We start from the raw sequence: 27850 nt of genomic DNA on the forward strand, positions 1-27850 counted from the left end.
AAGACACGGTCTCCAACCCAAGCTCGTTGCTAACGAGCAAATTTAATAATTAACCCTTTGCGCGCGTGTACATTTTGGTGCGAAGGGTGGGTGTATGGGTATGTGATCGTTCACTGATTGCACCACGTCCTCGTTAATAATTGTTAAGACATTATGTGATGAAGCAGTTAATAATTGTTGAATCCACACGAAATTAATTATGGCGCCTTGGGGTAATCGCGAGGCGTGTCACGTTGCCCCCAAGGCAACTCACGTCACTCAGCTCACTAATGATAATGCCATTTTACATATTTGCATAGATTTCGATATAATTCATTGTGTTAAATACAAACATTAATCCAATATGTATGTACGCGTGTGATTGCGTGCGATGAAAACGTTGTAAGGCAGATTTATGGTTGGTATATAAATTAAAATCGATTTATAAAACATAGGCATTGTAAATGTCTTCTTATGTACTAACCAGTACGATAGTACGTTCAGTGATAGCTATAGGTGATGGAGAGTATGCTTTGCTTTTAAGGCGTAGAACGCATGCGGATGCGAGCACCATTGCACGCCTGTGACGCAATCGTAGAGCGCGCGCCTTCATAGGTCTAGTTTCATCATTCATTACAGAGCTAAGGGCCCATACGCGCTGTCGGCTAGCCGCCGGCGACTAGCGGCCGCCGGCTCAAAAACGTAGGTAACTAGACTAAGCGGCTAAGCCGAGCGACTCAAGGTCGGGTAGTACATTCGCAAAGAAATTTCAATATTAATTTAAAAAAAAAAAAATATTATTTTAATTTCAATATAATATTCAATTTCCCCGTATGAAACGCTTTTTGTTTCCCAAATGCAATTATTAATGTATCTCTATTATGTTATTAAAATTAATTTAAATCGAGAAGCAAGAAATTTTATAAAATAATTATACATATTATTTCACAATATTTTTTTTTCGTTATCAATATTCATATAAAATTATTGTAAACGATTCGGGATTCAATTTCTACGATGAGCGATTCAGTGTCGAAGCCATTTTTTGTGAATGATGTATAAGTCGCCTCGAAAGTCGCTCCTCGTGCGAATGCACTCATCTAAACCCATGCTTTTATAGGTTGCAAGTCGCCTGTGCGCAGGATCGCGCCTGACGCTCCGGCGACTCAGCGCCTGCGTGCGTATGCACCCATTTAAAACCATATAAAGTACAGTCGCCGGGCGGCTAGTCGCCGGCGGCTAGCCGACAGTACGTATGGGCCCTAAACGATTCATCACTTTTAGTTAGTGATGGTTGTATTTTAATATTTTAAACATAATTGTAAAGTCTTTTTGTTGAGTAACATATTTTTACACCATATCAATGCTCTGCTTATTACATCATCATTATTATAAAAAACATAACTATTTCACTAATTGAATACAACTATACTCATACAATGTGCTAATTTTATTTTTATACAATAGACGTAAAATTAAAAAATAAAATAATTTACCGTTGCAATTAATATTTATAGACAACTTTATGAAGCATTGAGAATATTACCGATAAGCTCAACAAAATAATGGTTTGAGATAATCGATATTCAATTTTGTAAGCGCTTGCTATTAATAGAAGCAAACTCAAAAAGCTTGGTATTTTAAAACCATAATTTTTAAACTCATTGTTCAAATTGAACTAAATAAACTAAATTATTGTAGTATTTCTAATCTCAAATTTGTAAGAAAAACATTTTTAATTTTTTTTTAAAGGTTATTATAGTTTTTTGGATTAAATATTTATGACGCTTAAGTAGCGCTAAATCTCAGGCGTGCGTTGGGCATGCATCCGCATGCAAAAAGTCTTAAAATACAGGACAAAAACATAAAAAGTCGGATACTTTTTTCTCTGACCTCGTACTTCATCATGTTTTGTGTTTAAAATAACAATTAAAATTATTATTAACCCTTTGAGTATTTAATATACATAATTTATTATACATATTTTTCGGCTATTGTGAATTTTTTTTCACTACAAAGCAGTGGCGTCGCCAAGATTTTCTTAAGAGGGGGGGGGGGTTAGTCAAGAAAAAAGACAAGATAATTTTTGTAATTTATATTTAATTAACATAAAATGCCACAAAAGGGGGGTCCAGTCCCCCAGACCCCTCCCCCCTCCTTCGGTACACCACTGCTACAGAGGATTTTAATATGTTTTTTATATAATTAATATAAAAAAATTCTGTTATTACTTTTTAATTTATTGGTATTATATTTTGTAATAATTGAAAAAAACACACTGACACACAATATGGTAGAGTAAATAATATTTCTAAATTATGACACAATATCAGTTTATATATTTTTTTTTCAAGATTTTATTATATAATTATAAATATTTATATGCAATTTACATCTTTAATTTAAATTAAAAAAAAAAAGTAAATTAGTATACAATAAATAAAAAAAGGTCTGACGAGCCATATACCTGCCCTATAACTGTACGCATTTATTGCAAGTCGAGTAGATAATTATTAGTCAATTGAATGAATCTAATGATAAATTCAAAATCAGCGTTTCATTTAAGTACAAAATCTATGTATGTCGTACGTATGGGGATGGGGAGGCATACTTTTGTATGTACGTAATAATTAATAAATAATCATTACGCTCTGGCACATAATATACTAATTTTACCGCCTTTATTTCGTGAATTTCTATTTTTTGAAATTTCTCACAATTTACATATATTTCGTATACCTAATTCCTAAGATATTCATTACTTGATTTTCTCCAAGTATTTTTGCGCTCTTATGACGTACTTTCTTTTGTCAAACGCTCATATGTCTGTTTGCGCATTTGACGCACGCTATTTTGTTACAACGCTACTTTGGTAAGCGCTCTTATGACGCAGCGCTTATAATGCAGCGCTCATATGACGGCGCTCATTTAAAGCACGCTCTTTTGACCGACTGCCTAGTGCGATTTGAGAAAGAATTTAGAAAAGCATAGTAGTATGCGTAAAAAAACATAGAAACATATACACACAAAATAAAAAAACAAACTTATTGCTTTTTAAACTGACAGATTTTTAAAAATTATATACATACAAATGATAATTAACAAGTAATGCAATATTTAATAAAAAAATTTGAAGTTGTTAATGTGTTAAAAAATTAAAAAAATGACTGTGTCAAATTCACATTGAAAATGAAACTCATTTACTTTTGTATTAAATAAAAACATTTTTTAACAGTCAAATTATAATTCAGAGTTTCATTCCTTTCACTATATAAATAACCATCGTAAGCTATTGAACGCCCCTGGCTTCTTAACTAATCAATGTTTTTATGCTATAAAAATAATGTCAGTAAAAAAAATGAAACATGGCATATATTATCATTTTAAATTAAATGTGGATTTTAAATACATTTTAAGAAAAAATATTTTTAATTTTTTTTAAATATTTTTAAAAATGTATTCATATATATATCTATACTTAAACTTTTAGCTACAATATTAATTTCATATTTTATGGAATTTATTTGTATTGATTTTTAAGTCACTTCTGCTAAAATTTTAAATTAAAATTATCAATGCTGGTTTGACTTTTCATTATTCTAATTATGTCCTCGAAAATAATTATTTATCTTTATACTTTTATTTATTTACTAAATTATGTATTACTTACTTAGATATAACATCAAAGCCCAATGTCTCATATATTACCATTTTAATCAATCTCTGCCACAACACTGTCGGGTGACAGCTTTCGCCTCCGCATGTCATGACCCGCAGAAAATATTGATTCTAAACTTTTCGTCAAAGGAGCGCAAATAGAAATTAAATTAAATACAACATAGCTCTATTTATTTACATATATACATTTTGTAGTGTCTGTATATGTTCCGGAACTAGCGAAAACAGTTTAACACTAGAATTTAAACATTGATAGCAAGAGTACCCGCCGCCACGGCCGTGTTAACTGAATTTGATTATTCACGTGGGAAATTGAAAATGTAAAACGCCATGCTACAGGATTAACCGATGCAGCAGCCCAGGCTCGATTTTACTGATTTGCTAGAGCCTGAATTGGCATTTTGTCAAATTTTTCACAAAACAAATTTGGTAATAATGAAGGATTTGCGCAGGAGATTATTCCAATTAAGCCTTCGCTGGCGCTGGCTGTGATAATATTATAACATTGAAGCATTCCATAGCTAAATTTAAAATATTTTCAGAAATATAAAATCATTGTTTAAAAGTTTTATATAGCTGCACTTGTATCAGTTTTATTTTGATTGAAAATGATTTATATCTAGCAGGGGCGTATATTCAGGGTGTGCTAGGTGTGCGGCGCACACCCGCAAAACCATCTAAAATATAAATTTAGAAATTTAGAAAATTTAGGGCATAAAGCGACATCATTTTGCATACAGTAGTATGCAAAATTATAAAATTTTAATATGCAGTGTATAGTATGCATTGGTATTTGTCAGTCGCTCTAAAAGTTTCCGCGCGACCGACACGTAATGTATTACTCATGTGGCGCGCCGACTTTGAGTGCGGCGGCCGACTAAAGTAAATTGTTCCGAGATTTAACGGCTGAAGTCGATCTGTCGGCTGGCAGCGCTCAGTTGTAAAATTGGTCTCGAATTTGGTGCACGTACTTCAAAAACTCTTGCGTCCGTCGCTGCTTTTTTATTACATTATATCACAATAACAGGTCACTCATTTTTATATTTTGGCGTAAAATAGTTTATTATCTTATTTACATATGATCAATACTTAATTTTCTATTCTAGATTATATTTTTTTATTTACCCCAATAATGATGAAGAATACTGTTGAAGATATTTTGAATCCATTTTCAAAAAGAAGTTATGAAATTAAATTGAAGATCATCAAAATTGGCAAACCACGTCCACCTCTTCCCAATTTATTTATGAAGCATAAAGACAATAAATGTGAATATACAAGACATTTTTCATTTTCATCATATGAACGAACTGAGTGGTTAACAGGCTGCGAACTTCGATCTAGATTGTTCTGTTGGCCATGTATATTGTTTTCCAAGGAAAGAAGCGTGTGGAGTAAAAGTGGATTTGCTGACCTTAGTCATCTGATAACGGCACTGAAAAAACACAAAAGAGCGCAGTCACACGTTCAATATTTTTTTCTCTCAAAATGTTTGGAAAACAACGAATTGAAGTCATGATTGACGCTCAACGTAAAGCTAATATAAGTCAACATAATGAACAAGTTAATAAAAATAGAGAAATATTAAAAGGAATGATTGACGCAGTAGTATATCTAGGAAAACAAGAACAACCTTTTCGAGGCCACGATGAGTCCTGTAATTCACTAAACAAAGGAAATTACCTTGAATTTTTAAATGCACTTCAAGAATACGATTCTGTTTTGGATACTCATTTAAATACTGCAACGGTGTTTCGTGGTACTTCCCCATCCACACAGAATGACATATTTGAAGCGATTGGTGATGTTATTAAAGATCATATTAAAGAAGAAGTAAATTCAACAAATTTTGTCGCTATTATTCTTGACGAAACTTCAGATATAATGACGAACTCACAGCTCTCAACAGTTCTGCGTTTTGTTTATGAAAGTAAAGTTTACGAGCGGTTTATTGGCTTTACAGACGTTAGCTCTGATAAAACAGCCGATGGCTTATTTTGCCACGTTGTAAATATAATTGTAGAATTTCAAATTCAAGAAAAATTAGTTGGACAGACTTATGATGGGGCGAGTGTAATGAGTGGGCATATTAATGGTTTGCAAGCCAAAGTACTCGAAGTTTATCCATTTGCCATTTTTACACACTGCTATGCTCATATGTTGAATTTAACATTACAACAAGGTCTTTCCAATATAAAAGTGTGCAAATCATTTTTTCAAACTTTAAATGGATTGTCTGCATTCTTTTCGAAATCTTCCAAACGAATAAATGCTTTACAAGAGTTTGTAGGTAGAAGACTTCCTTCTGTTACACCTACAAGATGGAATTACACATCACGGTTAAGTAACACAGTGCAAAAATACAGAAATGAATTTACGGACTTTTTTCGAGACGTCGTGAAAAATTGTGAACTATGATACCCCGACACTGTAATAAAAGCACGAGGTTTTCTTAGCTTTTTGGAAGATTTTGAAACAAGAAAACTTCTCTACATATTTTCAAACCTTTTTGGAAAAAACTGATGTGTTATACAACATTTTACAATCCAAATCTTTTGACATATTATATTGCTGTAAGAAAGTTACCGAAATTTTGCAACAACTCAGACATGAACAGGAAAATAATTATGAAACATTATGGGATTCTTATGTAACGGAAGAAAATTATCCAAGACTGAGTAATGATTTGCTTGTTGAAGAAAAGCACGCGTTTAGCCAACTATTTAATACAATAGTTGAAAATATATGTAAGCAAATTGAATACCGTTTTTCTTCAATGTCCAAATTGGAATATTTTCACCTTCTGGAGAAAGAAAAATATGAGCAATATAAACGAAAATTTCTAAATGAATTACTAAACTGCAACAATTCTATGGAACATTATTTGATTATATAAGTTTAAAAAATGAGCTTGCTGTTCTTTATCATTTACCTGAATTTGCAGAGAAATCTGCTCATGAGCTTGTACAATTTATGAACACAAATAATCTTGAGTCAGGTTTTCAGGAAATAGATAAATTAGGCAAACTAATATTAACTCTTCCAAGCAGTACTGCTTCAGCAGAACATTCATTTTCTGCTCTGAAACGAATTAATAATTGTTAATCGAAGTACCCAAGGCCAAGAAAGGCTATGTGGCCTTAGCTTGATTTCAATAGAAAAAGGGATCCTTATGGATAATAAAAAGAAGAGCACTTTTTATGACAGCGAGATAGAAAAATTTATGATTAAAGAAAAAAGATTTTATATATAAATAATTATAATTTTATGTTTATTGGAAATTTGATATTTTTATATAATAATATTTTAGATTAGGTTTGATGTTTATTTATTTATTTATATATGGGAAAAAGCTGTAAGGCAGTTTAGGCATGCCAAAACCTCGGCTAATAAAAATGAAAAAATGTACTTTTTTTTTTAAATTTTTTATAGCACACCCAATATTAACACCCACCGTACGCCACTGATATCTAGTCATTGTTTAATCTATTTTATTTTGATATCTATCTCCATATCCATGTATGCAGAATTTTACTAGCTCTTATTCTCTATCGTTCTAGACGCCATTTTTTTGATTTTGACCACATGGGAATTGTTTTCTATCTCTGCATTAAAACCATCTAAAAGATAAATTGACTCGATATGTTAAATTTAAATTTAAAATAAACATATATCCTATTTATTTCCAATTAAGTATTGTTTTGTAAACATCGTCGATTTTGCTTCCGAAAAATGGCAAAATCATGTTTTTTAAACACTTTTTAAAGGGCCAAAAACAAATCACATCGCCGATTCGGGATAATGGATTGATTTTTTTCACTCGCTCTCCAAACTGAAAAGTGTATTCTGTAATCTCGTTCAGTGCGATCTTTACATTATTAAAGTGTGTTTTAAAATTAGAGTACACGGTCGGGTAAGCAGTTCGTGCCACGGTTACGCAAAGAGTTCTCGATATTGAAAAGAGTAGGTACATTGTGTGTCGGGCTGATATAGGGAATGTGTTAGCTGGGGTATTTCTGCGCCCCCGAGGCCAGTTACGGCGTCTTTACAAAAGCCTTTGTGAAACTCAGTCAATTATACGAAAGACCGGTTCGACTATAGCCAAAGAATATATGATGAAGCGGCTAAAACACTAAGGCGCTACAAGTAATTCCGTTAACTCGTTTTCCGAGCTCAAAACTGGGAGGAGTCGAAGGAAAATTGCAATCAGGATCGAATTAGGATGATACTATGATCATGAGAATGGTTGTGTTGAGTGTTCGTTCATATCGTAAAATAAAAGATATGAAGAATATTTTGTTATAAAACACATTTTTTTTTAATAAATCTTAATGCATGACGAATCTATGTGGCTTCTAAAGTAAATAAATTTTAAATTATATAACGAATATGTTTTACTTTTATATAACTGATAACACTAATATGCTTCGCAATGATAACATTTTTATATCTTTTGTGAAATATCGATAAAGTAATGCATCATTTCATGTATTATATATCTTGAGAACAGATGTTGATAATTTTTATATATTTTTGCGCTGATTGTGAAAAAATATTTTTGCGCTAATTTAAAAATATATGCGCGCCTATAATGTTATTTATATTAATTATAATGGTCAATTAAAAATCTCATTTATTTTTTAATGTCAGTACAATTTTTCAAGGACAATTTAAATGAGCAATATATAAAAAAAATGTTACATAAAACGATTTAATTGTGCATTACTGTTGAATAGATTACCGGCGAACACCTAATGATAAATTTTTCATAAAAGATTTATCTCACATATGCATTTATTTAAATGCACATATTTCTTATAACAACTCCTGGTTAAATCGCGTAAAAATAAATATAATCGTTAAATGTGTAGCTTCTTCAACTTTATCTTATTCAATTTCTTAACAGTGAAAGCTAATAATAGTGTTATTAGAACAACAAAAAAATAAGTTGTGGATTATTATGTGTAAATTGTATGTTCATATATTTTTTTTTTGCATTAAGACTATACCCATTACTAAAATTTAATTAATACACAAATTTTCATTCTTAACCATTGCTTTATTACCTTATAGCATTAACTTAATATTTTAATCCTTCAGTGCTCGAGCAGCTTCAAATGTGGGCTCCTGAAGGTGGTTATAGTTCTCGTTCGCGTCCACTATTCTTGCCTGTTAAGTCTAGAACTGGAGCACTTGCCAACTCTTCTCTGGCCAAGGCCATTTATCTGCTCAATTCTGTCCATAGTAATATTGACATTTTCTCTTGCACATATGGAGTTTTGGTTCAGTTCGTATGGGACAATGCACACCTGTTGAGGTGATTTGTGTCTGTTGTTTTGTCTTGTTCATATTTGTATGTATTATGATGTATTAGTACTTTTGACTATCGTGACGCATTGGGTTTGCCTGTCAGGTCACGATGGTTATAATTTTAATAAATAAATAAACTTATGAGTTGGCCATTTAAGTACAATATAACATCATAATCAACCGAGAAAATCCGCTCGATTTGACGATTTTTGGTAGGCTAGGTTTATTCAAAGACAAGGCAACCCTTAATAATATAAGCAAATGTTAAAATGGATTTGATTAATTGTTTATATATTAATATTGTATTTGTTATAATAAGTCCGCTATTGAATATCGGTATGAAGGCCACAATGGCAGCAAACCCCTTAAAACATATTACGTTACGGTTTTGTTCCATTTGAAAAAGCAATAGTGAATTTTGTCTACGTTTTATAAACATGATAAATATTAAAATTATACACTGTTGCAATATATTTTCTTAAATCATATTTTATGCAAAATATTTTAATTAAAATATTTATCTGATAATTAGTCGTGTTTTTTTTGCTGCTCAATGTTGCCATATAGTGAACTTTAGTCTAGCCATCGCAGTGAAAACGTTTAATTATCAAGTGTATAATAATATTATGAATGAGAATCAAATAAAGCATATCTAAACCAAATTTTGCCCAATAGGAGAGCGCAAAAAACAATTATCGCTTCTCAGAAGGCAAAAATCCACGTCAAAAGCAATAAAATCATGCCGTCGCCGTCGCAGTGGGAACGCTCGTTACCGAGCGTTCCCACTGCGACGGCACCGACACGATTTTATTGCTTTTGACGTGAATTTTTGCCTTCTGAGAAGCGATAATTGTTTTTGCGCTCTCCTATTGACCAAAATTTGCTTTGAATATATTTTGATCAACCCCTTTATCTTAGAAGTCTATAGTAATATCGGTAAGGATAACTATCATATTCTTAAAACATTTATGTCTGTACTTATTTTACCCTGAAAGATGTGTTTGCTTAGTTTCTATTTTGTACTTGATCTAATTCAAGTTCTAAAAGTATACTCAGTCGTATAATTTTTTTTAAATTATTAATTTAATTTAAGATCGTAAAGACTTGTTTCGTCAGCGTACAAAGATAAAAGCATATTTTTCATAATTGTTTATAGACAAGATAAAATAAAAGGTCGGAGTAAACTTCTCTAAGGAACTCCAGCTTTAATTTGTGTGTTCGTTATCTAGAGAAACGATATTCATTTTAAAAAATTCATCCTAATGTTTTATTTTTAAAATATATGACTATTTTACTAGTGTAATAATGTCACAAACTGTTTGAGTATATTCATATCTAAATATGATTTAACTGATACGCACTAGTGAAAGTATATGCTTCTCTAAAATGTTTAAAACTCAATTCATTGGTTACAGAACATCTATTTTCCGTTCAAATTTGACCTAATAAAATTTAAAAACTATAGTGAGTTTTAGAACTTTTATTAAGCAGATTTCTTGCTACAAGAAATAAAATTCTAATACATAAAAAAATAATTTGCGTCATTTAAACAGATATTTGTCCTGTGTAAATATTATTATTTTTATCCAAAATAAAACTACATTTTAATAATTACATTAAAAACAATAATCAAAGAACTTTGTCATTTTTATATCAGAAAATACTTAAAAAATATTTTACCTAATCAAACAAACAGGCTAATCTTATGTATTATAAAAACTTCATTACAAACAAGTCTAAATTTAAATGTAATCACAAAATGCCTAAAAAAATATTGCTTTAAAGGCGAAAGAACATGTTTTTATACATAGTTCCAGATTTTAAGGCAAATGTCATTTTAACAGCACAAAGCTATTTTTTTTTTTACTATATATTTTACTTATATTTTTTGAATAAAATCTTTGTGTTCTTATTTATAAATTTATGTTTTTATTAGTGTTTCTATTGTCCTGATTAAAAAACAATTTAAAATCCTTATATTTCATACTTATAAATAACACTAAAATATATTTTTAGTTATTCATAGTAGTTAGTATTATCGAAAAAAGCGGGTTAATATTTCTAATTACAATATACTACTTTATTATTATGGGCTGATAAGAATTTTACTATTACATAGATTTATTTTAAACCTCAGCGACATTAAATGTAGTACCCATTATATGTTTATAATCATAAACTTAGGAAAAAAAATATTTAACATGTGTATGATAATAACAAATATTTGCAAGTTTTAATCATAGGTACAAAGGTTTAAATGAATTATTTATATCATAAGATATTGTTTATAAAATTGTAGAGCAATCTAAGTATCAAAAGTATTAATACGTAGATAGTAATCTTTCAGATAGCTCTTAAAGAACAAAAAGAGATATCATTAAAATGAACATAGAATACATACATATTATAAACACAATATTAAAGAATATAATTTAAATAAAATATTTACATTACAAACGCTCACCATTTTAAAAAGTTGTATTCGTAAAGGAATTTTTTAATAAAATTCTTTTCATATATTTTCAAGCAATACTATCATAGCTACCTGCAAACTAAAGATAGCGTTTTCATTATAAGATAATAATGCAGATACTTGGTATAGAAACATGTAGTATATGTACGTTAGAATTTAATAATATTTTAACTTAATTGGAATTAAGGCTATTGTAAAGTGATGCAAGACAAAAAGTTCTTAGGATGGTTTACTTATTTTTATTATTCATCAAAAATTCCGAATAAATGTTGTTTTTATTAAGCAAAAATATATTAGGAAATCCCAACATGAGATTGATTTTTAATAGTTAAAAAAATCATTATTGAATGTTACTCTTTTTGTTAATTAAAAATATAACTTATTTTATAATATATAATCTTTTCTCACCTCTTGGTCATTTTCTCAATTCTATTAGCATTAAATGTTGGAGGCTTTGATGTTAAGTATTCCGATAGCATCTTTTTTTTCGTCTAGGAAGTGTGTTGTGAATTAAGTGCAAGGTCAATCAATAACATTTGTATATCAGTATAATATAAGTAGGTACTATCTTGACTCTAGATTGTATGTGAGCAGTAGAAATCAATGACATGTGTAAGTCAGTTGACGATAAAACAATTTCATACTAGATAATACCATTATTTTAAAGCCAATTTTGTAATAATAATATACTTTTTGCTACAGACATTACTAAATACACTTTTCTGTATATTTAATAAATGCCCATGAAAAGTATCACATAGTATCCAAATAAAATTAAATTAATTTTTATGCTCTTTATTAACTATTTTGTAGTGCGAAATAAATGTCACTGAATTTATTTTCACAAAATATAATATTTATTAAAACATATTTTTATAAAAATATGAACACTAATACCCGCATAAAGTCCATGTAACCAGCATAGTTTTAGTCAAAGCCTTAACCAATTATTTTTCAAAGAAACGCCGTTAATGTTTGTATTGAGTTTAAAAAAGAGGAAAAAGCAAACAAACCACACATTCGAGCGAAAATCTCATATAGTGAATCGACTTTTATTCACTTTGAAAATCCTTTTTCACCAATAAAGCGTGAAACCCAGCACGACTTTTTATTTTGCTTCATAATGAAGTTTTCCCACACGATTCTTACGTAGATCGGTTACGGAATTTCTCTTTTCCTTTCCAAAAGCCGTCTCGCGGTTCGATATTTTATTATTATTATATTGAAGAATCACTTGAGGCCTCACAAAAGATGATGAAAATATTAACCACTTAATATTAATTCCAGAATCGAGATCGTATGCGGAAATTGGGTTATGATGAAACTTTCAAGTTTGAATTTCAAATTAAAACCTTACAACATACATCGGTTCCATTTAAAAACTAATAAAACCAATGATGAGAAAACTTTTATCCGAGACCCTTTCATATGCTGTGTTATCGTTTTATCAGAAGTACTTTTACTCATACCTACAATATATGGAGTTTGATGCAAATACATTTAATGTATTGTACCTTCAGAGTATAATGTTTAATTTAATATTATTTTATTGTAATGAAATTAATTAATTAATAATATAAGGCGTATTTCTTAGCCTGGGGCTATTTAGCACTCAACAGAATTATTAATAATTTTAAAATATAATAAAAAAGACAGGTGCTTCTTATTTAATATTAATATAATTAAAATCATAAAATACGTTAGTATATAATCAATACAATACCATAAGTCTGATGAATTGTTTCTCATAATTTGCTTCATTTAGGAAAATGTATTGCTTAAAAAGCGACTTTTTTAATAAAACGCTAGCTATAATAATATTAAAAATAATAACTATAATTGTAAACAATAAAAGATGATCTATTGTATTTTATTTATATAGAATAAAATGATTTCATCTTTTAATTTCTATGCTGTATTTTTTACTAGTGTTTTGTTTCTAGCAGGTATTAGTAGACAGGTGTTTTATTAATAGTTACAAATTTATAAATAAAATCAATAAAATCCTTTTTTGAAACTTGAGATTATTAAATAAATAAAAATGCATTTATAAAAATTAAAATTTTTATTTATAAAATACAGTGATTTAATTTGGTGAAGGAATAAATCAAATACATATGTATTATCGAAGACTGCTTATTGCTTTTTCCTTTTGAGATATGTAATAGATTATTAAAAGAACATTCAATATAATTAGCTTCATTTATATCATTCAGTTGCAACACAATACTGCTTATAAAATAATTCACTCCATCGTGTTTAAGTGATTCAATGTAATCATCTTAAAATAGTTAAAGATTTATATCGCTCAAGCGTTAGACAAACTGTTTTTTTCATGTTATCTTTTTCAAGTCTTCTAAATTTAATATAGTCTTATTCATCATCACTGTTAATCATTAGAATTTCATTGCTGGTCCATTTTGTGTCACACCATTTTTCTCTTGTAGTTCTAGGCTTACTTTTAGTCGATATTATGGCCCTTTTGAATAACTTAAGGACTCAAATCTTCTTTAGATATCTTCGTAAAAAGGCTCGTCTGCTAGTCTAATGCCAAGCATTGATTTATCCATTGCTTATCGTGCGATTGTTATTTGTTATTAAATATTTATCGATTGTTCTCTGTCTCATCTGGATTAACAAGTATACTATAATTACACTTGCAATGTCAAAAAAGTTTTAGAGGCATTAAACACGCATTAAATGTAGTGACATTTTTGTAATCCGTTTTTATGGAACATTAAACAATTTGTCTGTGTAGTGACGAGTAGGTGAGTCCACCATTAGCGATTCACTTTGCAACTGATGATATCATTTTACCATTTACTTGGTAAAATTTTCTTCTTCTTTAACTTTTTATATTAAACTTTTGTTAAATCTTTCGCAAGCTGATTAGAATTATTCGTCAGTTTTTATTTATATTTTTTTGATTTTTTTCCTATGCCCTCTTCTTTCTTATTTCAATTTGGAACAAACCATGTGGCATCCAACATCATCTTTAGCGTTATATTTTGGTGTTTTTGAAAATATCGGTTTTAGAATGGACTTGTATACGAGCAGCTTAGTGTCAACTGACAACTGTGAGCTTCTTCCTAAGCCAATAGTATTTTCTTATGGCACATCCTAATTGTTTGTGTATGCTCCATATATGTGTATTCCATGTGCTTGTGGTATCTGCTTGTGGTGATTTAATGTGGTGTTAAAATTTATTTAGATGTTGTATAACTCCAGACGCCTAGTTCATATCTTCATGTCCGTATCGTCAGCAAAGGTAGCAACAAAAGTTTCGCTAGTTGTTTTTTAGTCTGCTGTGTGTAGTAATTACATTGTCGGTCCAAGCACACTGCCTTGAAGCACCCCCGATCTTCTTTAATGAAGAGCTGACACTTTTTCTTAACCGTAGTAACTGAGTGAATTTTTGCAGTTTTGATTTAATAGCAATTTAATAAATGTGTTGCACGTAACTCCTTGCATATGTTAAAGTTCCAATATCAATTCAAGCAATTTTTTTTTGTTTAGCAGCTTATCTTCTGAAGTTCAATTTTCTTGTATCTTCAAATGCTGAGAAGTTTAATTGTACTATTTAAATTACATTAATATCTTTTGACCGCTTTTTATTTTTTTGAGCTAATATAAACTAAATATTTTTAAATATCATGAATAAATCTGTTTTTATGATTGATTGTAACGAAATGCATACAAAGTATATAATTTAATACATAAATATAACAGATTATGATGTTATTAGAATGCATTAACAATAGGTAAATAATAATTAATTATTACATATGGGTTATTTCCGCAGATAAATGAATTTTCTGGATTTGGCTATACTTTTAAACAAGTATTTAAAAGCTTAAGACAGCATGACAAATTCAAGAATAAAGCTTTTATCTGTCATGTCATGTTACAACGAAAGATTAACAATAAATAGGTAAAAATATTATAAATTTAACATCTTGACATTACTATTTTTTATAAGATTTAATTACATTTTTTAATATTTATACGTTCAAAAATAGATAACTATAACGCAAACTTATAATAAAAATATAAGTTTTTACAAACACAAAAAATATATTAAAATTTGTTAATTAAGAATAAAAGTACAAAAGTTTAAACAAAGTATAAAAGGTGTCTTATTTTAGTTTTTTACTACAAACAAGAAATTATGTACTTGTTTTTATGTAAGCATACATATTATACTGTTATAACAAGCAATTAAAGTATATATTACACATTTATACTTGACTATTTAAAATGTTTAAATTACAGTAGTTATTATATTATTAAAAATGATAATATTAAATATTACATACTTTTTTCGTGTAAAATAATATTCATTATATCCAACAAAAAATAAGAAACATATTTGCATATATACATATGTTTATAATTTTAAAATAAGAAGTTATTAAAAAAATAAAAACACTTATATGATCGATGATAATTGTAAAACTTGTATATGTTATATATTTATTTGTAAATATATAAATTAGCATAAGTATTATAATTTTTTATTTTTAAAAATTTAATTTAAAAAGTCAATTGCTGTGAATCATTATAAAATGTAAGTTTTACCTAATATATATTGTATTAATAGCAATGAAACAATAATCTGGTCAAGAATTTTTTTTGCCTTGGAAATTAAATTTTATTCGGAAAATAAATATAACAGAATTTGATTACTTTCATAAAAATAATTTAGTATTCAGAAAAAATATAATCAAATAATTTTATACAAATATTCCTGAAAATTAATTTGTAGAAATGCATATTTTATATTGTTGAATAATTCAATTCGCTTAACAAATTATGAAATTTATCATGAAATATTATATTTTAATTACGTGTACCAACAAATAAATATTTTTCACGGAATGAAACGGTAAAAACGTAACAATCGCATAAACTCGTAATCTCAAAAGTGATAAATTTATTTTCGTTTCAAAATTCAACTACGTTATCTGTAAGATAATACTCTCGATTTCCCAGTATTGTATACCCTTTCGCCTATGAATGATATCAGTACTGTATCTTAATTATATCAATGTTATACAAACTATATCCTATAAAATAATAAACACTTAATTAAAAGATATTATTACTTTTTTCCAAAAACAGCAACATTTTGTTTACTTGAATTTATAAATATGTTTGTATTTATCTGAAATTATTAAAATTGTAATTTAAAAATGTTTCGTTATGCTACTAACATAATTTGGTGTTTTTTATTTTATTTACACTTTAGTTATTAAAAACAAAATTATAATGGTATGTTGTATTAAGGCTTTTATTATTAAAAATAAATATTTACTATATTTAAGTAAAAATGTAATAATAAAGCAGTTACGTTTTAAGCAAACACATTTATAACATAATAAAAATATAAGCAATAATAATTTGCTTTCTTGGAATATTTTCATCAAACTTAAATTAATATAATAATAATTAAACTAATATAACTTATTATTATATTATTAAATAGCATTAAAATATTTCTATGTCTTTATGTTACTTATGTTTGACTTTAATGCTATGTGAAACTCTATAAATAATAAATCTTTTTAACGAACAAGTTTAAAAAATATTTTTACAGTATAGTATATTGATTTATAATTTGCATATAATATGCTACAATTAGTATAAATTTTATATATACAACATATTTTGCTGTATTAAAGTCTTTAAAGTCACTATATTCGGTGTTAGTTCAGCTGAATATGATTTATTCCTAGTTATGTATTAAGTTCATGACTATAGTACCTAAAGAAAGTAATTTAGTACAGCACTGTCCAAACCTATCAACCTATTATAATTTTGAAGAAGTCTAACATCTTTCTATACATGTAGTCTTCGGTCCTTTGATCAAATCTCTAATTCTGATTAAAATAACTATGCAACTCTTTATTCTTGTATAAAACATTTATCAAACTATATAACTGCATAATATTGAACAAAATTCTATGAAATATGAATCGATGCTTGGTACTTGTGTAGCAGTGTATTTTATTGTATTAGGCTTCGGCCATTTAATAAAATAGTTTACTAAAACCACGTAAAAGTTTTCTATGACTAATTAAGTTAAAACGATTTCATGCAATGCCAATAAATAAATTTTTATAGTTTTTTTATTAAGTTTAAAATACATTTTTTATACATAAATACTAAGTTGAGTAGGCGTATAATTTTTTGATATATAATTTTTCAACTCTCTGACATCAAAGTGTTATTTGTTATTTACATTTTGATACAAACATATTTTAAATATATGTATTAGAGGTGTAAATCAAATGCATAATCCTAAGGGATTTTACGGAAAATTTAACGCTGCTGATGGACTACCTTTTCATTAGTCGAGACAATACATATAAATAAAAAGCAATTATAATTTACTCGAAAGGTAAAAATAAAACACATTATTTTAGGCATTTTTATATATTTATTGCCTGCTTTATTCTAATATATTAGTCATTTCAATAATTAGCAATTCAAAAATAAGGATTAAGTTAAAATGGTTAAGGTAATATTATCTAAACTTATTAAATTTTAGGTCATGTAAATAATTTGGTTTTTGTTATGTATTACAAATAGAAAATCTTCTAGTTTTTATTTAGTATTATATTTAACTATTATATTAAAAAATGATTTTGAATAAAGATTATTCTTAATATATATATTTTGTGTTTAAACCATTCTTAAAATATTTAATATGTTATTTAAATGTTTAAAAAAAAATAACTATTTTATTCACTAATTAATAATGTACTATGCTATTTTTCCCATTTTCTTTTCTTACAAAAATTAAATAATAATGCACTACAACAAAAAATACAATGTTAAAAACATATATTTTTTGCATAGACTAATATTAATACGAGTGACTTTTAATATTGATAGAGAAACGTCTCCATTAATTTGTATATGTATTCTTCGTGGAACTTTTTTGTTACTAAGAGGCGTCCCAATATGCTTCATAGACCTTTCTTGGAATCTTTCTCTTGAACTTGTCGAGATGCTGCTTATCCCTTACCGTCATAACTAATGTTTTGCTATAGTTTTATTTATAGTTTATATACTAATAATATAAAAAAACAATTTAATTATGGTACCAAAAAAAAATCACTTGACCGCTGGGAGTATTGTATACGTTTCGTAATTAATATGTTTAAAAGTTTCTACATCAATTTATATAGCAATATTTCAGTTTGCTGTTAGATTAAACAAACATATTGTAATGTCTTAATTTGCATTCAGTGCAGATTTTATGGAATGAATTCATTTTAATGCGACTATAAATATAACGAAATGATAGCGAATGCATTTACGTGTCACTTCCAAACAATCTTCAATGCAACTCCAATAAGTTCAGATTCTTAAATATATGCAATGAGATGTCAATCAAACGATTGTTCCTAAATTACTGTAGTTTTGTGAAATTAAAGGCGAACAAAATAAGCAGACTCATTCTGATTTCACTTATGCTTAAAGTAGTGTGTTAACCTTTTATTAAAAGCAAATTAAGTTACTTTTAAACCATACTGAAAGGGATTTTTTTTCAGAATAAGTCAAAGTATTTAAAATCATAATTTATAAATATGATTTAAAGCATATTAAAACATACTTGATTGATCAAAAGCATAGTTTTTGTCTATCGAAATCAGTTGCAACGAATCAGTAGCAACGAATTTAATTTAACTTTAGAAACGATCTAAAAATAATATAATAGTATTTCTTAAAAACATGTTAAAGTATTCATTGAAATAAATTCTATTAAAAATTATTAGAAATTTTGTCTTAAAGTAAAATCATCCGCTTATAAATTACCATTTGGCGGAAAAAAATTATTTCATTACATACATATTATATATTCTACAGCAAAAATACCGCTTCAATTTATTTACAAAATTTATGACAATGTCCTTTATCGCACATAAGTAGAAACTTATTTAAGTGTGCTATTTCGAAAGGACTACAGATTCAATGAGCATATTAAAAACATTTGCAATAAAGCCTTTAATACAGCGGTTTTAGAGACTCAAAGACTGAACTCAAAAATTTTGTGGACTACTGCCATGATTTTTTCATACAAGTAATATTCTAAATATGACTTGTTTTTATACCCTAAGCTTTTTACAAAAAAATTGATATTTAATAAATGATTTTATGACTCTATTATAATAAAAATATTTTTTTGTCAAAGATACTATTTTTGTTTATAATTGATAGTTATGCAAAAAATATGTTCATGTATACAGTGATTGTGAGGGATGGGTCTAGGTCCACTAAGTGTTGTAAGTGAGGTCACCTTTGACTTCGGACTACCTCTTCGCTCCAAGAACATCTTCGGTGAACCCCTTTGACTTATAAGACACGCGCAATTACTTTTAAGACACGCGCTCAATGACAAACACTGACGCCTTCCAGAAGGAGATATTCATAAGAGTCAACTAACGCAACCGAAAACATCAGGGCTATTACCTACAACCAGAACGCTTTTGTAGATTTTCAAAATTATATGACTTAAAAAATTAGTATTCTTACTTTCAATTTAACCGTGATTTTATTTTGAATTTTTATTTTTTTAACGTATTTAATTTTATTTTAAAATATGTTTATTTTCCATGTAAATTTTCTGTAAATATATGTTTTATGTACCATACGTTAATTTATATATATTAAAATTATGTAATTTGTATCACTATATAGAAAAAGGGTATTAATAATTTTGAAAATGTTTTTAATTGCATTTTTAAAATATTATATCATAAGTGAATAATTGTTATTAACCTCTGTTTAACTCGTCAAAGTATGCAAATTCGCTGCAGTTTCCTTATAATAACCGTTATTGCAGCACTGGTAGAAACAAAAACAACACACAATCGTATTTTCGTGCGACTCTTTGAAGTACACATTAATCATTGATTGAATTGTATGGTCCAGCTTTCCACAGTTAGTAAACGCATTATGCTCAAGTCAATAATATTATTACAGTAACATTTCAATACATATGTATTAGAGTCTCCAATTACTCGAACCATCAACTACTCGAGTATCGAATATTAAAATTTTAAAATACTCGAGTACTCGAGTACTTTCGAGTATTTACCAAATGTACCAAAATAGCTATTATTCAAATTCGTGCACATATAAATAAATAAATAAAATACTTAGTATGTTAATTTTTACAATTATTTTAACTTCACGAACATACTTTTTAAGAACAATAATGCAAAAAGTGTCTCGAATTTAATATTACTGCTAACCTTTGGTTTTATTATTCCCGTTATGGAAAAAACCCTTTCCGTTGCTGTTGATGTTGGTCTTATGGTCATTTACGCGTTGGATAAGGCTTCTAATTTATATCTGTTCGCTTTTTATAGATATAAAATTTTTTGAACTCTCTTTTTATGTTCTCTTCTTTCATTCCCTTCTCTGCTTTTCTCTTATTTCCTTCGACTATTGACAAAATAGCATTTTGTAATTCTTCTTGAATAGATTTTTTTTCTTAACAATATACAATATTCTACTCCTTCTGATTAATGCGAATAATTTAAATCTATATTCTTCGAAGATGTATTTGGGTAAATCCCTTTCACTCTAGAGCTAAACGGTTCGCAAAGAACTGACTTTACTTGAAATGCCTTTAAAACACACAATTGTTTTGATTTATATTTTAAGCTGAGGGATCAGTATAAACAATTTACAACACTTTATGCTACAACTGCATAGTCATAAAACCTAAAAAAATTTTTTGTTGATATTTCTTATTGTTCATTGCCATAAATTAGATATGTCGGGACTGTCGAACAGAAAACACAAAAGAAATTTCTCCGTCGTACCCACTAACATAGCCGAGGACCGGAACTATGCAACTATGGAACTATGAAAAAATTATACCTGATAGTAACCGCTCTAACTCGGGACTTCGGGCATAAACGCCAAATAAAAGCAAGACGTTAACCTTTACCGGACCGAGTTAAAGTTAATTTTGTTTCTGAAATATTTCAAAATTTTTTAATTTCGAGTATTAATCGAGTAATTTTCAAAATACTCGATTATCAAGTACTTGAAAAATAGACAAAAATTCTCGAGTATCAAGTACTCGATTACTCGAATTAGAGACTCTAATATGTATATATAAATAAATAATTCACTTTGCTTATGAAAGTTTCTTCAAACTAATATTAAGTTAATGTGTCATCGATTGAATTTTTCAGAAGCAATAATGAACTTGATTATTTTATTATACAGAGATAATTATCCCCTTCTTTACTGTCGCCTGGTTGTCGTCGGATTCTAAAAACTATATATAAGCTCTATTAGGGAGTATTAAGTTTACTACTATGTTTCCTTGTGTTGCATTTATTATTTGTATGCACACGTCATGAATGATATTTAAAGAATTGGCCACTTGGGGTCGAAGTGCACCCCGAGTCTGTGGAGAGCACGCATGCGCGTTGCACCGGCCGCTACTCGCGTAGTCGCGTAGCCCGAGTGCTACGCCAGTGTGGCCGCAGCCTCCGTCGGCTACGGCTACGGCTACGCCGCGTAACTATCCCTCTACGAGCCGACTTGCCGCGCGACGTTTAATATTTCATCAGAGACCGAACCGCAGCAATTATTCCTATGCAAATGGGACCTCGAAACTTGCTTGTAAATAAATAAATAATTTGTGCCATAACAAGTTTGTATCGCTTATGTATTATTTAAATGACAATTGTATACAAAGTTTCGCTTTGGTTAATAAATATGCATATGCCATATAATTTAAATCTATCCAGACGCGGTGCGTAGAACAAATATTTTCATTTGGTCCAGTTTTCGTTCGGTAGGGTTTCCCTGGGGTCGGGTAAATTTCGGACCGTGGCGCGCGCTTTCCCTTTTCAAAGTAAATTGATAAAACAATAAAATTGACCGGCAATCTTGTTTGAGTGCTGTATATATACAATGTGGGGTGAAACGTTTGGAAAATATCGCACATATAAAAATAACAGTGGTAATTCATTATTAATTTTTTAATAATAATATTTGCAATTATTTTTTTTTATTAAATAAATAAGTTTTTCTTACATTAATCAGTATTTAAATATTTTTCTTACATAGATATAAACCAGATAAATAATAATAAATAATGGGATAGCAATCTTTCACCTACATATATTTTCTTTATTTATAAATAAACGTGGCATGTATATAAAAAATCATATGTTTAGTGATAGTGCTGGTGAAATGTTTATTTTAATACATATGTTTTTTTATTGATAATAAAATATGTTGTGATGATTAATTTAAGATATTTCTTATACAAATATTTACTGATATATAGTTAGACAATAACCACATTTAAACATAACAGACAATAAAAAAAATCTTTTTAATTTTATTTGTTTGAGTATTACAACTTAAAATGTATTTTGCAGTTAAAGAAAGCATTAAAAGAAAGATACTTATATTTTATAATCAATACTATATGGTTAAGCAGTAACTTATATAACATAAAATTGTTTCAAATATTATTATAGTTAACATATATGTATATTTAATACATTGTGAAATATTTTTTATTACTTTATTTATATATACACACGTAATATTTATATGTGCAGGTTATTGCGACAATATTTTGTACATATATAGTTGCGTATTATTTAAAATGTACATGTACGTATTTGCAGTAATATAGATAGTACCTCAATGAGTTTAATTTAGCTCTTCATTAGAGCTGTTTCAATATTATATATGTACGACCTATCTCGATTTTAATTATAATAATCACTAATTACAATCTTTCAAATACGATTGTGTTTTCAAATTTTAGGTACATGTTAGATTTAACCCTTAATTTTAAATAAATTATTAACATATAGTAGAAACTATCTCGATTGAAATTGTAATAATATTAAATTTCGATCTTTCAAATACGATTATGTTTAAAAAATTCAGCTACATGTGACATTTTAACCCTTGTCTTTTAATAGTTAAACAGTGAAATATATTATTTAAATATAGTTTTGAATATTTTATTTATAGATATGGTATAAATGGTCTTTATTTTGTGTTGTTTTAATATAAAACATATAGTATGTATTTACGTATTTGCAGTAATATAGAACTCTCGATTATATTTATAATAAACACTAACCCCGATCTTTAAAATAAGATTGTATTTTATAATTTAGGTACATGTGACATTTTAACCCATATCATATTCAATAGTTTAGTAGTAAAATATAATATCGATGCAGAGTTTTATATATACAAAGCATAAATATAGTAGATATTGTCTTTATATGTCACATTTTAACTTGCATAATTTATATTTTTAATTTATTTAATGCTTTTTTTTTGTTAATAAAATGATTTTTTATTTTTTTTCTAGGATTATAAATAATTGTTATCAATATGATATTTTTAATACTCTACTATTAATATGCTACAAAGGTTATAATACTATCCAAAAAACTAATAAGATAAAACATATTTTTTTACCTAAGTTTTTTTATATTTATATCATATAAAATATCAATCTAATAAAAAAAGTATAATTAAATTAATTAAAATTTTTGTATTATTTTAAAAAGTCAATAAATAGTTTATAGTCTAAAACCTGTTTTTAGTTTTTTAAATTCTAATTTATAAATATATTATGAAAATATTTAGAAAAAAATCAGATTATTAATACTAGTATATTTGCCTAAATGTATTATATATAGCTATATTATATAGCTATATATGTAATATTAATTTTCATATACAATTATCTTATATTTTTTTATTTTAAATTCAATAAAAATCACACAATCAATTTTGCTGTACAATGATTATTAAATAGATTTGTTTAAACATACTTTAAGCATACGTTTTTTTAGGAACATATTTCGTAATTAATATAATATAATGATTATTTTAATAATTAAAATATGTTATTATAAATTTAAGAAGAGTTATGGCACAAATTTATTTATTAAGTACTTTACTCATAGCTTTGTTTTAAAAAAAGTAAATTGAGTCATAAGCTTTGCTTTATGAATCATAAAATTATTTACTAAAATAATATTTAGCAGTCATAAATTAATTAAATGTATTGTTTATTTAATTTATATTATATATTCCTACTTTTATGTTCACTCTCTTGATACATTTATTTATATTTTTCATATCTACAAGAAACTGCTTTAGTCGTAACATTCCATAGAGCATCTGGACTATACACGTTACCAGCAAAACGTGCACAATATACGAGGATACATTCTTGACTTTTCCTCCAATACACTCGCTCTGGTTATGAGCGAGCGTGCGATTGAGTTATTTGTAGATGTGAAATTTTACAAGTCTTTCTTCACACGCAAACATCGTCCCTCAGGTATCGTGACGAACGTAAATAAACAAAGCATTACAGGCCAAAGGAGAGGAAAACGTAGTACGTGGTTTAATGAGTGCGGGACAAAGCGAAAGCTGTTCTTGTGAACTCTTCCAGTCGAGATGAAGAGACTTTTCGAATCGGACGAAATGAGTAATAGTGAGTGTTGTCAGTGAATTCTCAGAAATTTATTTGCGCTAAGGCTGCGCCCCTTCGAGATGGGGGCGCCTAATTGCGCGTTCCTCCTGTCGGTGCTGGTTTTCCTGGTTACAGCCGATGGTAAGTGCAGTCTTTGAATTTATATTATACGTTTACTATTTAACCCTTTAGCGCGCAAATTAATTATTTTGGAATTAAGGGTTAAAAAATTACTTTTTAGAACTTTTATTATATATAAAAAGTAATTTTAATAAAAAAAATTTAAAAAAAGAATTTTTTTTTTGGAAATTTCGAAAATTTTGTCGGTTGATATATTGACCTTTGACCACTTAGGGTGATATTTTTAAAATATATTTATTATATAATGAACGATCAAATATTGGCACACAAATATAATTTATTGTTTGAAATATATTACATATACACAAATAAAGAAATATTATTAAAAAATAATTCTTTTAGAGTTTTGTAATGTTTTATTTTGATTTTTGATTTTATCGTGTTTAGGCCTATAGCAACAACTTAATTTCATATAGTCGATATATCAACGAAAGAGCTTCCTCGACGACATATTGTGATGCTAAGGAAGATTTTATTATGAATAGGTATTGAATTATAGACCGTAATGTCGTCGGTCGATATATCGACCGTTTTCGACCTTTGCGCGCTAAAGGGTTAAAAAGCTACAGGACTTTTATTTATATTTATTAAACGGTACTTTGCAGAACATACATTACATCAATAAAGATTTTTTAATGCAGTTTACAATGGCGGTTTGTCAATAGAGCAGCGATACTCTTTCTTATTATATAATTAAATACTGTATTTTGGATTATTTTATTTTAATTCATTAAAAATAATTCCTGACTTACTAAATAATAACGATTTTTAATTCTTTGTAATATTGTCATTTATTATTAAAACAATCTTAAATAATCATACTTTTAATATGTGAATTTTAGAAATGTAAATAAAATTAAAAAATCATACATTTAATGCAAAGTTCATGAAGTTACAATAGTAAAAGGTAAGTTACTTGCATATATTGAGTGTAATATTGGAAAGAAATGCAGATTTCTGCGACATCAGATTATATGCAATACATGCTCGGAATCTGTTTGATTAGTCTATGTTTTATATTTATGTTATATATTTCTAAGTTGTTACAAAAAAGGTAATAATACATTTCCAAGAAATTCATTCGTTTCTGGCGTGTTTTATTTTCGCTACATTTCAAGAAAAATACTGAAAATTCTATATATTTTGCTTTAAATCCTAATATTATATTATTTAATACATTACTTAAATTAAATTTTTACATATATATAAATAGACATATACTTATATTCTAATATTTATAAATTTTGTTAGGCAGATTTATTTTTATCTGAACGAAGTGGTGCAGTACCTAAAAATCATTGCTCATTTTTGTTTATAATCATATAGACTTGCTCTATAGTACCATGACGATTTCTGAATCCATGTTAATAATCTGGAATAATTATTTTCTCTTAAAATATCGGGTTTATTCTTTGAAGTAACAGTTTTTCGAATATTTTTGACAGCACAGCAGTTGTTTCTTCGAGTCTTGTTTTTGGTTTTAGTATAATTATTATACCTGCTACTTTCTAGGACGTGAGAAAATATTTCAGCATTAATATGGCGTTAAATATTATTGTGATAATTTCTATTCCTAACTTAATTAACAATAAAGTTATTTTTCATTACCATTATTGACTGACGCTTATAATGTAAAATGATTCAAAACGTCCTAATTAATTTGTTCAATACATAATAAATATAGCTATTAGGTATTTTGTCGAGTTTTAAATCACTCACTAACATAGCACGATAAACAAAAGCCAGAAAACGCTAAGCTTAAATGACAGTGATTCATATATGACTCATATTTTAATCTCACAAGTGAGCTACTAATCTTTACTTACTGTACTTTTCTACTAATCTAGTAATTATTACTAAGTAATAGCTCTACGACCTACCTCGATAAGTCGCTTATAATTTATTATATATTGCAGATTTTTTTTACAATAATTTAATAAAGCGTAACATTTTCAACAATATTTTTAATAACATAGCGTATTGATTTTATACACGATTTTAAAAATTAAATAAAATATATTTTTTAAATGTTCACTATCCCTGTTTTTAATACACAGGAAACAAACACATTTTTATATAACCGCTCTTGTTAAATTCTGCGAAATACAATAATTAATTAATACATATATTTTTATAATAAGTTTAATAGTAATAACATTTAATATTAAAAAATATGATGGTAACAGTACGCTTGGGATAAGGATTCCGGTTTGTTATTGTGTGCGTGAACTGTGTAGCTCAAAACAATTTCGCTCAGAATATTTATGTTTTTTATTTTAAAAGAAAATATATGTTTATTTAACATACATACATCTGAGCTAAGTTGGAAATTTAAATAAACAATTAGAAATATATTATATAATCAAATAAACCAGAGATTGATATAAATAATTAAATATTTGCAAAATTCAAAATCTTTCACTAGTCAAAAAAATAATGAAGTCTGTAGCTATTGTTCAAAAGCAAAAAGATATAAAATAGGCAAAGAAATTATTCGCAGATTGTTTAATGGCTCGACGACTCTATTAAATCATTAGAGTCCATTGAATAAATTAAAAAATTATCATTTGCGCAACGATAAGAATAATAACTTTTTTAAGTATAAAAAACCAACAACGTATGGATTATTAAAAAAATAATTAAAATATTTTAATCCACTGGTAAGAGAACGAATAACTCACAGTGTATATTTGAAGACTTGATATCAATTAACCCAGATATGCCCAAGAAATTTTGTTCTCTTAAAATTTCATTTATAAATAAAAAACAGT

General features: G+C 27.6%; 1 protein-coding gene across 2 annotated transcripts in view; it reads left to right on the forward strand.

Annotated features, from left to right (window-relative positions):
* Positions 1 to 21944: 21944 nt before the first annotated feature.
* The window catches only part of LOC148239485 (lachesin-like), an 89026-nt gene continuing 83120 nt past the window's right edge, over positions 21945 to 27850 (forward strand). Inside the window, exons 1-2 of one of the 2 annotated variants that reach the window (XM_088185676.1) lie at positions 21945 to 22093; positions 24840 to 25079. In XM_088185676.1, coding sequence (XP_088041802.1) covers positions 25019 to 25079 — 61 coding nt within the window. In that variant the 5' untranslated portion in view covers positions 21945 to 22093; positions 24840 to 25018. The remainder of the gene's footprint in view (positions 22094 to 24839; positions 25080 to 27850) is intronic. The other variant, XM_088185681.1, reaches the window with a different exon arrangement.

Source organism: Plectrocnemia conspersa, unplaced genomic scaffold (assembly GCF_051122295.1).
Source record: "Plectrocnemia conspersa isolate PC_06_02 unplaced genomic scaffold, ASM5112229v1 ptg000001l, whole genome shotgun sequence".
Classification (NCBI taxonomy): Eukaryota; Metazoa; Arthropoda; class Insecta; order Trichoptera; family Polycentropodidae; genus Plectrocnemia; species Plectrocnemia conspersa.